The 12,151-nt window shown below is 46.1% G+C and overlaps 5 protein-coding genes across 5 annotated transcripts in view; 1 reads left to right on the top strand and 4 right to left on the bottom strand.

The window, feature by feature from the left end:
* pk (prickle) overlaps positions 1-12,151 on the top strand; it is a 67,185-nt gene continuing 55,034 nt past the window's right edge. Inside the window, exon 1 of the mRNA XM_017146028.3 lies at positions 1-1,880. Within this exon, the coding sequence (XP_017001517.3) occupies positions 1,843-1,880 (38 nt within the window). The 5' untranslated portion in view covers positions 1-1,842. The remainder of the gene's footprint in view (positions 1,881-12,151) is intronic.
* Spn43Ab (Serpin 43Ab) lies at positions 2,023-4,216 on the bottom strand. The gene is made up of 4 exons (XM_017146039.3): positions 4,059-4,216; positions 2,698-3,584; positions 2,307-2,451; positions 2,023-2,237 (listed from the first exon to the last, which is right to left on the bottom strand). The coding sequence occupies exons 1-4, from the start codon at positions 4,084-4,086 to the stop codon at positions 2,116-2,118; spliced, it is 1,182 nt and encodes a 393-aa protein (XP_017001528.2). The 5' UTR covers positions 4,087-4,216; the 3' UTR covers positions 2,023-2,115.
* Spn43Ad (Serpin 43Ad) lies at positions 4,282-6,372 on the bottom strand. The gene is made up of 3 exons (XM_017146038.3): positions 5,270-6,372; positions 4,601-4,751; positions 4,282-4,538 (listed from the first exon to the last, which is right to left on the bottom strand). The coding sequence occupies exons 1-3, from the start codon at positions 6,227-6,229 to the stop codon at positions 4,426-4,428; spliced, it is 1,224 nt and encodes a 407-aa protein (XP_017001527.2). The 5' UTR covers positions 6,230-6,372; the 3' UTR covers positions 4,282-4,425.
* On the bottom strand, positions 6,746-8,275 carry CheA46a (Chemosensory protein A 46a). The gene is made up of 3 exons (XM_017146040.3): positions 7,997-8,275; positions 7,430-7,611; positions 6,746-7,372 (listed from the first exon to the last, which is right to left on the bottom strand). Exons 2-3 carry the CDS (start codon positions 7,568-7,570, stop codon positions 6,890-6,892), a joined length of 624 nt encoding a protein of 207 aa, XP_017001529.2. The 5' UTR covers positions 7,571-7,611; positions 7,997-8,275; the 3' UTR covers positions 6,746-6,889.
* On the bottom strand, positions 8,379-10,183 carry nec (necrotic). Its single transcript, XM_017146037.3, has 3 exons — positions 10,030-10,183; positions 8,702-9,964; positions 8,379-8,631 (listed from the first exon to the last, which is right to left on the bottom strand). The coding sequence occupies exons 1-3, from the start codon at positions 10,043-10,045 to the stop codon at positions 8,456-8,458; spliced, it is 1,455 nt and encodes a 484-aa protein (XP_017001526.2). The 5' UTR covers positions 10,046-10,183; the 3' UTR covers positions 8,379-8,455.

The following is a 12,151-nucleotide window of genomic DNA, read 5'->3' as shown; positions in this document are numbered from 1 at the left end:
TATGGTATAAATCCAATTACTGGTGTATTTGGAAATCAGATATGCAAGTCACAAAAAACCCATTTAAGTACAGGGAGATATCTCATAATATAAACTGTACCTTGGTGGTCCGTCCACTGCTAAAGCCAAAAATAAACATTGAAGTAAGAAACATATAAAAGTGAATATCGTCGAAGACAATTGCAATATTTAACTCGAAAACGACAAACAGAACGTGCGACCCCAAAATTAAGCGGAAAAAGTCGGAGAAAATAACCGAATATAATTAACGACAACTGGATGCACTGTCGTACCTTGACTTCTTTGTCTTGAGCTTGTAAGGGGTGACAAGGGCCCCTCCTTTTAAATTGTTTTGGAGATATATTGCTTTATATGTTGAAAAACTCTTGAAATCTTATAATTCCATATCACACTTTTGATGGTATTATAAATAACTAGGTATAACTAAATAAATGTATTGTATTCCGATGTATTTGCATCTAAGTTCGATAAAGAAAATCATATACTTATAACCATCATAGTACAAATACTTTCTAGTTAGAGGCAGAAAAAGATCGCATGATGAGCGGCCGGATGCTAGGATCTGGGATTAGCTAAATGAACTGTCAGTTTTGCGGGAAACAAGTTTCCCACTGCCCTCAAAGGGGAGGGGGCAGCACTTGTGGCATTTGTTTTAAAAGCGCCTGCACCATGGCCAGGCATGCACCATGCACCTGCTGCAAGTATTCCCCCTTTCGGGTGAGGCTCTTTAAAATTCCGCTCACAAGGCGAAGAAACAAAGAAAACTTGTCAGGGAGCATGAGTTCTAACAAAGGGACGAGCGAACAGTCGCGAAGTTTTGGGAGGGAGCGCTGTTGCTGTTGCTGCTGCGGTCATTACAATTGCAGAAAGATATCTGCCTGGATGGGATGGTAGCCGAACCGTACCCACTATTTTTAGATTACCGGTATTCGAGCAGAGAGTTCGCCCCGCGAGAGAGAGCGCAACGAGAGCGCCAGCAGGGGAGTTCGGCGCATTTTGGAGTTCGTCTTTGGGGCCGATCGCCAATGGCTTTCAGTCTGCTGCGCGCCTCGCACGACTAAAGAACTCGCGACTGCGCGCATGCGCAAACGGAACGAATCGGAAGGGAACGAAACGGAATCGGAACGAAACGGATCAGCGAGCCCCCGCGTTTTTGCGTTTCTGCGCTTATCAAGTGCCGGGGATCGGTGAACGGGAGTCCAGAAATCGGGCAGCTGTCGCGTGCAGTGGCCAAAAAAAAAGAAGGAGTTTGCGCCAAGTAATGGCTACTTCAGTGTCTGTGTTTTCCTAGAGCGGCCTGGAAATGTGCATCAATTATTTTAAATGGCCAGCCAACAGCCACCATCCACCCGCCAATCCCCTAAAACCCCTGCGGAATGTCCCCAACCACATGCATAAATACAATTAGGCCGCAAGATCGGGCCTGACCATAGCCAAAGTTAATTCGGTGCGCGAACCAGTTTCCTCCGCTGCTGCCGCAAAAATATATATCGACAGGCACTCCGCAAATTTTGTTCACGAGCGCGCCAAGAAATAATAAATACGCCTAAGCTCAAATTGTTGTCAGTCGGTTCGGCTTTTGTTGATTTATGTGCGCGATTAAAGGAAACAACCAGCAACGCAGTCAGCCGAGAAACCGCAGAATATAAGATAATAAATATAAATAATGCCAAAAGGCAACACCCCCGCCCCCCTTTCCCCCGCCAAGTGTCACCAGTGAAATACCTATGAATGCAAATCAAGCGATAAACAAAGGCAAAAGACAACAGCTGATAGAACGCCAGCGATAAGAACCTCGGATATATCCTCCGCATCTCAGACATGGATAACCCAAATCAAATGCCAGTGGAGCTAGAAAGGTGAGTGTCAGGCACGGATTAAATAAACCCTGAATTTTAAGGCATTTTAGGACGTTCATAAAGGTTCATAAATATTTTTAATTTTTGCGGTTGACATTCTGAAATATCTGAAATGAATCTTTTGTTCAAAAAAGGTGATAAGTAAACTTAATTTGCATTTATACTTTATTTTGCTTCGAAGCTGTCATAAACAAAATTATTAACAGAATAATAAACTCTGTCTCACTTTTAAAGTTTAGACATAGGCGTAGTTGGAAATGTGTCCAATAAAAGCGATCGAGTCCTTGTACTTGATGGCAAACACAAACGGATGATCCGCCTCGAATTTCTTGGATCGCGAGAAGAGGCCCTTTAGCACTGGTTTAGAATTAAAAGAAAAGAAATTTTTTTTTTGGGCTACAAGGCTTCTCGAGAGCATCTACTTACATCCCGTTTCCAGGGGCTGCTCGAGTCCCGCTTCCGTAACCTCCACACTGGCCTTGTGCTCCACTGCGTTTATGAAATGGCTAACAAACATGCGGTACATGTTGCCAAAGTCGCCGTCCCTCGAGAACATTGTGTGAACGCCCAACTAAATGGAAAATAAAAAATAATTTAAGTCAATCAATGATTTCCTAATAATCCAAAAAAGTTGTCTATGAAAGCAGACGGTTGTCTCTAAATCCCTCTTTCATAGCTCGAAGTAGCGCCAAATAAAATTGATTAGCGTTTAAAGTGACAGAAACCTTTAGCAATATCACAATGCAAAATTGAATTAGCAAGACGTAAATCTGTTGATTTTCGATTCAATCTAAAACCATCGCCTATTTCTGCTCACCTTTTTGAACGGTCCCTCCAAACCCACGGCAAAGGTGACGCTGAACTTGGGCAGCAGCACCTCCACCTTCTGCTGGCTCATGCCTCCGATCTCGGCCAGCAGATTTTTGCCGGATAGCGACTGCTGCAGCGACCTCAGTCCATCCTTGCGATTGGGCAGCAGCAGCAGCATGGAGAAGTCCGGGTTTTGGTAGGGCAGCTCCACCACCTTGGCGTCCAGGGAGCTAACCTCCGCGTAGTTGAAGTTCTGCAGCGTCCACATGGTGTCCACCTTCACGGACTGTCCGCTGCCGGTGCGGAAGGATCGCTTCTCGGTCTTGTCCAGCCGGAAGGACTTCTGCCAGGCGGCCGAGTACGAGACCCCGTTCACAATCACTCCCTCGGTGCGATCGTTCAGCAACTCGGAGCGCAGGATGTCCGTGATCTTGCCATTGGTCTTGGTGGACACCTCCCTGTTGATCGCATCCGCCGTTCGCTTGTTGTACGGCGGATGGAAGTCCAGCTTGTCGATGTTCGAGTTGAACTGCCTCTGGGCCACGTCCCTAAAGGAACCCTTGAACTCCAGGTTCTCGTTGATGTAGATGTTGTTGGCCAGCCGGAAGTTGTTGTCGCGGGTCAGCGCCTGTTGGTAACTACCGCTGCGCTGGCTCACCGCATCCGCATCCCCGGGCCCAAGGCGCAGGCCCTGCTGAAGCTCCGAGGCCGTCTGACCCTTGGCACCCACAAAGGCCAGGGCCATGGAACTCTGGATGGTGGCCGGCGAGATGACCAGATTCTCGTTCAGATGATCGGCGCCCACGGCATTGTAGAGATCGGCGGCCAGCAAATTGCGATCGGCAGCGGCATCGTAGCCCAAGGTCTTGGACTGCGACACTGACGCTAGGAGAACTAAAAGAATCGAGGCGAAACATGGCATTAGTCGCAATTTGTTTGCAGGCTCCGCCCCTCGAGTTGAGGGCACACTGAGAAAAAACACAAACTTTTTTTATTTTATTGCATTCTTTTTAAAATATAAGGTATTCAAATTGTGGAATTCTGATTTATGATAGAGATTAGTAATCAAAAAAGTATATGCTTTGCCATGTTTTCCATAAATGAGAATCTATTCCTGAACGGACTTTTTTTTAAGATAAGTAAAAGTTTTAAAAAATGTACCTTGTCTCCGAATTTATAAAATTATGAAGAATAGTGTTTTGACTAAGCACTTTGTTATCAGATCAAATGAATCTTCTAAATTCTTTACCATTTAAATAAATGTTATGGCAAAAGGAATGTATCTTGCATTGCATAAACTTCAATCGACAACCATTTCAACACTTTTCTTGCCGTGCATAAACCAGATCGTTTTTAATTGGGGCTTACGTAATAGGCAGCTGATGATGACAGCCATGGTCGTCACATAAATTGTTGATGGGCGTCTCCTGCTCCGCTTGATTCGCACTTGAGACTTCTCCGAGCTCGTCGGAATGTGAACTGAAATCGCGGCGATCGCCGATCGGCCTTAGAGGCTGTTCCCCAAGTCTGATTTGAAAACGCGAACCGCATGTGTGTAACTCTCGGGCCCCGAAAAGAAATACCGATCGCGTGTGTTTACAAATCATTTGTCACCTTTGGCTTTGGCCACGGGTGATTCTGTTTATTTGCCTGAGATTTGAGCTGGGCTGATAAGGCGATAACCTCAGTTGGAGCCTAGCATTGGAATCGAATATTAGGTAAACTTAGGAGGTACTCAGATGTCGACGATGTGGCCGGCCAGCAGCAGGGTTTTGTCATTGCCGATGGCGTAGAAGAACGGGTGATTGATGACCAGGGGCACGGCTCGTCGGAATAGATCCCCGAAGGCTAGAAACGAAAAAGCAGCGGGTTACAGGGCCTCTTAGCCACCTAGTTCCATTCTCACTTACAAAACGAATCGCCGGCCTCGCCGCCTTCCTCCTGCAGCTCCAGGAGTCCGCTCTGCACCACTGCTCCCAAAGGGGGAGCCGAACTGGCCAGCATGGAGCTGAAGACCTCGCTCAGCTGGACCTGCGATGTGAACAGCTTCGCCAGTCCCATCTGAAAGAGAAGTTAGGTTGAGAGGCTTGAATTTCGCTTACATCATTATCCCTTTTAGTTGGTTTTATGGCCATTTACTTCTCTTGCAACTTAACTTCATTTTAACATCAAGACCATCTTTTAATAGAACAAGTTTTATATTATTAGTTGAAAAAATTTGCATTTAAAGAAAGTCATTTTGTGTCTCCTAATAAAATACGCAACTACTAAAAACGTCTTCTTGTAAGTATTGATAATTATTTAATAACAATAGAGGGGTCTCGGAAATTCTTAATCAAAAGTCTTTTATTATGAGAAGAGGTTTTCATTTCCAATTTTATTACCAATTCATTGCGGTACTCAATACATTGTTAATTATTGATTTTTTTTATTAAAAATTAGGAGTATGAACACTCGAGTTAAAAGTGATAGGAAATGTGGTATTCAAATAATATGCAACGAATCCTAGATCCACCACTGCACAAATTCTTAACTGGTCATAATATTTGTGGAAGAAGATATATAATAAAAGCACTTACCTCTTCGAGTATTGGTTTCAGTGCAGAGTGGACCAGAACTCTAAACTTGGGCAGGGTGAGGGCCACCTTGCGCTCCTCGAGCTGTTCCCTTAGCTGCTGGAGATCGGACTGCGCCAGCTTCCTCTCCAGTTGTGCCAGGCCATCGGCCCGATTTGGAAACACAATGAGCATTCTCAGATCGGCGGTGGCGAACGGCACCTCGATAAGCTGGGCATCCAGAGCTGGCATCTCGGCATACCTGTAGCGGTGCTGGCCAAACATGCCATCCACCAGCCTGGGTCGAGTTCCTCCGGCGAAGAAGCTGATGCTCTGCGTCTCAGCGGGGTCAAAAGCCTGAGCCCAAGGAGCTCGGAATGTTACGCCAGAGACGTGCAAGAAGGGCGTATTGTGCTCGGCCAGGGACTCGAGCTGCGAGGCACTAACCAGCTCCCCCAGGCTGAAGTTGCTGCGGCTGAGGAAGGAGTAGTTGATGTCCTGCGCCGCACTCGACGCACTCTCCCAGGACAAACGGTGGCAGCCAACTGATGTTCGGGAAGCCAGTGCCACGAACTCATCGCGAAAGTTGAAGGTGAATCGCTGTTGGGCATAAAAGTCACTGAGCAATCTTAGGCGACAGCCAACAGCTGCCGACTGTTTGAGGCTCGCCAAAAGGCCCTGTATGTCCTGAGCCGCTTCCTTGGGATGGATGGCATGAGTCAGCTCCAGAGCCTGACGGAGTTCCCTTCCGGAGTCCAAGGAACTTCCCGCATACAGCAGACTGAGCGCCGATTGTACCAGCAGGGGGGAAACCACCACATTTCCATTCGGCTGGCTCAATCCCAACTTAGTGGTTAGACGGAGGCCAAAGCGATGGTTTGACTCGACTGCCGATCTGGTCGAGAGCTCTCCGTCGACTGGAAACGGCAGAGCTATCGACGACAGCCCCACAAACAGGGCGGAAAGTAGTCGCCAATGGATCATGCTTTCGGGAAATGCCAAGCTTCGACTAATGTTAATGATCCAGTGGCTTACACACAACTAAGTTGCGCAGCTCATTCATGAAAATTCAAATCATATTGAGACATTGAGGTCATTGATTGGAGAGCCCCAAAGCCGAAGCTCGGAACTGAAGGGTTTGGTGATACGGAACCGTCTGAGCGGCGGAGAGTTCCCAAAATTCTCAGAGAGATTCGTGGGGCGTGAGAGCGGGGGATTCTATCCAGTTTCTTATCGCGCTCAGAAAATGTTCAAGTTCGGATGCTATCTCACTCTCAATTCGTCATTGCAATACACACACGGCAAACAATTTGTTTGCCTTTATAAACATAAATAAATCAGGTATAAAAAAGGAGATATTGCAAATATTCTAAATAAAAAAATCGACAAATCCGACAGATGGTCAATTAGAAACTAAAATGTATGCATTTTTCCGATCGAATTTAGGTTTATTTATATGATATAACAGTATTAACAAACTTGTAGACATTTTTACTCTTACTATTTTGATCAATTTTAAATTGAGGAAACTACATAGATGCAGGTAAAAGAATATCTTGTTTACATGTACAAATTTTTACTTTTACTATTTTGATTAATTTGAACTTGTGGTAACTACAAAAAATCTGGTTACCATATATCTTGTTACAAAACTTTCTCACTTAAGAATAAGACCAAGTCCATGCCTCCATATGTTACGTTGTTCTTTGTAACTTGAATTACTGATCTGACCAATCCCAATCTGGCATAATGAACCCAATTATCGCCGGTTACCTCTATATTTCTTAAATAGTATTTTCCTTTTCTTAATGGACACGTATCTTTACCTGTTGGAAGGGTCGAGTCGGTTAAGAAAGGCACAAAATATTTTTCGTAAATTAGCGACATGTAGGCGCAGGTCTTATAGTGAACATTTATAAGAGATGTCTCCCATTCTCCGTTTCTGTGGCAATATATATTGTGTACAAACGTGAATTCGTCATCCAAGTCAACGTGTGCAGTGATTGTCCCATTCAGGAGTCGCTCTCTTCCTAACAGCCGCAAATTAAACTCAAGGAATGTTTCCTTTTCCCCAGGTATGCCTGCAACCGATTCCAATCGACATTCCAACGCTGCCAGTACCAATCCCTAAAAGATAAATCCTCCTAGAACAAATGAATAACAAAGGTTTTCAAATATACATACCAAAGTGGCGATCGACAGGATTAGAAGGACTTCGAACAATTTAAGTATCATTTTTCCGAAGTTTTTTAAAAATAATACTTCTTTGGCTCCCTTGGTTTTTATACATTTTTGGTACCGACAACTTGCGTGTGGAGACATCATTGATTGTTATCTTTTTATTCATTAAACAGTGTGTCAGGTGTCTAAAGTTAGATAAAATCGAATGATCAGTAATTAGCTGATTACGTCTTTATTAGATTTGACTGATAAATTGTTTATATATAATACGATCACAATAAAATAAAATAAAATGTTTCCCCTATTAATTTCCCATTAATTTTTCGATCGTTCCTATGGCTACATATGTCGGCCGATTTTTCGAAATTTAATTTGAAGTTAAGAAAGAAAAGTGGTGAAAAGTGGTTAGCAAAAGTCAACAAGAAAAAATTGCCAAGATGACAAACTAAATATCATTTCTTATTAAATGTCATAGAACATTTTTAGCTGAGTGTACTCAACCTTGAGTGAGCGCTATTAATTATGCCCAGCTTTCAGCGGGCATTTCAATTACTCATCTCTCAGTCTTACAATTCTCCGCCTCGTTCCTCCCCCGCGATGGTTTTCCCTGCTCCGCATCCGCTGGGCTCCCAAGTCAGAGATCTAGTGCGCATGAGGAAGTTTCGCTCATTTTGAAAAATGATTGAGAAATCCGCCTTTGATTTACGGCCTTTGGACGCGGGGACGACAGCAGGAGAAGGTTGGCGGTGGCTCCCAAACGGGTTTGCCAACTTACAGAAGCGGGCAAACCCATTCGCTGGAAATCCAGAATAGCCAGCAGCCTCGGCAATCAAAATAAAAACGGGGAAAGGCACAAGCTGTTCTGTTGTTCCGGATCGGATTCGGATTCGGATTCTGAATCGGTGATGGAGGTCGGTGCATTGGGCTTATCAGCGCATCGAGGTTATCGAAGTTCAGTTTTCCATAAATACAGCGTTTTACTTTATTGTTACGTTTTTCTTTCACAAATGCAGCGGCACAGGGCTCTACCTAATTCCTGTTGTAGCCATCGGGTTGTGGCTCATTTCTGGCGGTCATCGGCGTGGGATTCTCCACGTGACCCGCGAAGAGCACTGCGTTGGGGGTGCGGATGGCGAAGACGAACGGCCGGTTGGCGATGAACTCCTTGGGCTTCGGCGGCAGGGACAGTGGCACGAACTTGGCATCTGAAAGGGGGGGTTACAAAGGATATCAGTTAGGTAACTCTTGTCATCAAAGTGCTCAAAAGGAACTTACAGGAAGCCGCCGAGGCCTCGGTTCCCGCCTCGCCCACATCGATGTAGGCCTTCTGCAGGATCTTGCTCACGCGCACCGGCGCACTCAGCAGCTTGGTCACCTGCGAGTTGGGCGTGAACATCTGCTGGATGCCCAGCTGCTTGAGGGGCTCGGTCATGTCCTGCTCGAACTCGATCTGGAACTTGGGCAGGCGCACATGGACCGACTGGCGGCGCAGGCGGTGGGCGATTTGGTTCAGATTGAACTCGGGCAGCGACAGTTGCTGCTCCAGGTTGGCCAGTCCGTTCGGCTGGTTGGGCAGCACGATCAGCATGCTGGTCTCGCTGTCCTTGTAGGCCAGTTCCAAAGCGGTGGCGTCCAGCTCGGGCAGCTCGGCCAGGCCGTAGATATCGTCGTTGTACATCATGGCCACCGGGGTGGTTCGGCCGTCGGTGTGCCGGAATTCGTAGGGCTGCGTGTCCATGATGGCGAACTCGTGCTCCCAGCGACCCTTGAAGTAGACGGCGTTCACCAGGAGCGCCTGTGTCTGGGAATCAATGTCGGAGGAGCCGACCAATTCGCGGATCTTGCCCCGCGTGCTGTCGGAAACCCAGACGTTGATCCTGTCCGCCGTATCCTTGCCGTTCTGCATGTCAACGGGCTCCGAGGCGGCGTTGAAGTAGAACTTGGCGTAATTATCGAAGCCGGGATTGACGCCACTCAGCTGTTGGTTGTAGTACGCCCTGGTGGCCACGGTCAGCTCAGCAGCCTGGAGATGCTCCTTCAGCTGGATGACCCTCTTGAAATCCTGGGCCACGTCCAGTTGATTGTTGCTAAACCCGGCGAACTGCTGCAGCTCACGGGCTGTCTTGCCATCGGAAACGCCGTATAGCAGGCCCAGCAGGGCGTGGACGGAGAAGGGCGAGAAGACCACGTTGCGCTGCCCCTGGGTTCTCACGATCTTCTGGAAGAGCTTGGCGCTGAAGCGTTCCTTGTAGCTATTCGGCGGCGCAGGACGAGTGGGTGGTGGCGGGGGTGTAGTGGGCTCACGCTTGTTCATATCCACCTCCTCCACCAAGTTTAGGGGTTCTTGGTTTTGATTGTTTGGCGGGTTGTTTGCGGGAAGGTTGTTCTGCTGCCGCCGGTTGCTTGAGGCTAGTGAACGCGGTCCCAACTGCGGTGATTGGGCAAAGTGACGCATTTGTTGCTCTCGCTGCCAGGAATTGTAATCCTGTGCAAGGGTCTGAGCAGCTAAGAGATAGCCCGTTAACAGGAGTAAAAGCGCTGGAAAAACGGAAAGGAAAATAATAATCTTCCCAGCGGGGGTGTGCGGTTTCTCCAGAACTTACTGGCTTTGATCGCCATATTTCTTATCTGCTATTCCTGGCTGAAAACCTCTTTAAATGAATTTATTCTTCCGATCCGTAGATCAGCTCGTTTTAAGCTGCGCTTCAAAACTGATTGTTGCGAAACCGATCACCGATCAGCAGTTGAGCAGAGTCGAGCTATAAGGCTGTGAAAAGAGAGAACCGGTCCAGAACTCGAGGCAGCTATGCTATTGAGAACCCAACGATAATCGGAATCGCCTCTCTTTTCTCAGATGGGAAAAGCCCGGACGATTCCAATTACACAAAGAAAAACACACAATATGCCATATATGCAGTATATATACTTTTATAGGGGGTGCTGCGCTTTTCCCTAGCTTATAGAATCTAGCATCTTAACCCTCGGATTCGCGTGGGTTTGCCGTTCTGGCGACTCTGACTCACCGTTTTGAGTTCGGGTGAGGGAAACCTGTTTAGTTTTCCGTTTATTTATAGATGCACTATCTCGGACTCCGCATCGACTCATAACTCCTGCATTTCCTGCTGACATTTTCATGCTGCCGCCCATTAGATAACTTTTCCATTTTAAATACCCGACTGCGGGAACTAATTAAGTATTCCCCGTCCCCGTCCCCGTCCCCGTCGGCTGAGAATCCCCAGATAAGACCCCACAGCTTCGGTTTCTCCGCATGCCTAATTATGTAAACCCGCCGCACACGAAATGCATTTCATATCAGCACTTTTCCCCCGGCCCCAACAATTCTTCCCCAATCTGGTTTACGGTTTACGGTTCACGGTGACCCAATTGCAGGCGGCCGAATGTGTAAACATAATTTACTCCAATTAGAGTGCGATGCCACGCCCCCACCTCCCCCTCTGGAAATTGGGCCACAGGCGGAGTGCATCGCTGATATGAAAACGAGTACCAGGTAAGAATGCAATCGATAAGTGGAGTGGAACCCCCGGGTGAGGAGTGTTTGGGGAGCCGTCTAGTTAATTGCACTGCACCAGGTGGGTTCGCTCATTCCGTTCGCTTCCATTCAACATTCAACATTCGACTCTCGCGCGTGTTTGCTCTGGCTGATATGACGTCTAGTGTTTTGCCCGATCAAACAAAGGCTGGCCTCAGACTTATCGAAGGGGTTACGGAGGTGTCTCTACTTTACACTCTCTACTCTCCACTCACCACTCCGATTTGATCTAGCCGTATGAATGGCGGTAGTTTCACTTTGGGGAACTTCCCCAAATCAGCTTTAGGAACCACTTTTAATTATCAACGCCAGAGCTTCTATTAGCTTAGCAATAATAAAAAGCGTATGAGGAAATAAAGCAGCTTGAGCGTTCGTTATATTAAGTAATTATACGAAATGCAACTTGGATTTAAGCATGTGATTGGTTTAACGTGTTATATTTTTTATAGATTTGATTGGTAAGCTCTGTAAGATAAAGAACAGAACAGTTTACAGAATTTACATTTTAACTAAAATTTATTCAATTAGGCCTGAGGGAAAAGGGAAACCTTTTATTCTATACCCATTTGAATATACGATTTATTGGATGTTTTAATGCTCGTCCTATTTTCCTTTGGTTGATATATCTGATTTAAATAAATATCCAAGTCCATGAGGTAAAACCTATGCAATATGTTTTAGTAAGAAATATTATATTTGATTTTAAATTTTGAAAAACTAAATCTGAGGCAGATAAAGGCAATGATTATACCCGTTACTCGTAGAGTAAAAGGGTATATTAGATTCGTGCAAAAGTATGTAACAGGTAGAAGGAAGCGTTTCCGACCCTATAAACTATATATATTCTTGATCAGGATCACTAGCCGAGTCGATCTAGCCATGTCCGTCTGTCCGTCTGTCCGTCTGTCCGTCTGTCCGTCTGTCCGTCTGTCCGTCTGTCCGTCTGTCTGTCCGTCTGTCTGTCTGTATGAACGCTGAGATCTCGGAAACTATAAAAGCTAGAAGATTGACATTTTGCATGCAGATTCTAGGAGTTCCTACGCAGCGCAAGTTTGTTTCAAAGGGGTGCCACGCCCCCTCTAACGCCCACAATCGCTTATATACGATTTTAGAAATTTCAATATTTCGGAAAACTAAAAATGCAGTTTTATTGTGTTTATGAATACCTATCGAAA

The sequence above is a fragment of the Drosophila takahashii genome, chromosome 2R (genome assembly GCF_030179915.1).
Source record: "Drosophila takahashii strain IR98-3 E-12201 chromosome 2R, DtakHiC1v2, whole genome shotgun sequence".
Classification (NCBI taxonomy): Eukaryota; Metazoa; Arthropoda; class Insecta; order Diptera; family Drosophilidae; genus Drosophila; species Drosophila takahashii.
This window is presented reverse-complemented; position numbering and strand designations above follow the sequence as displayed.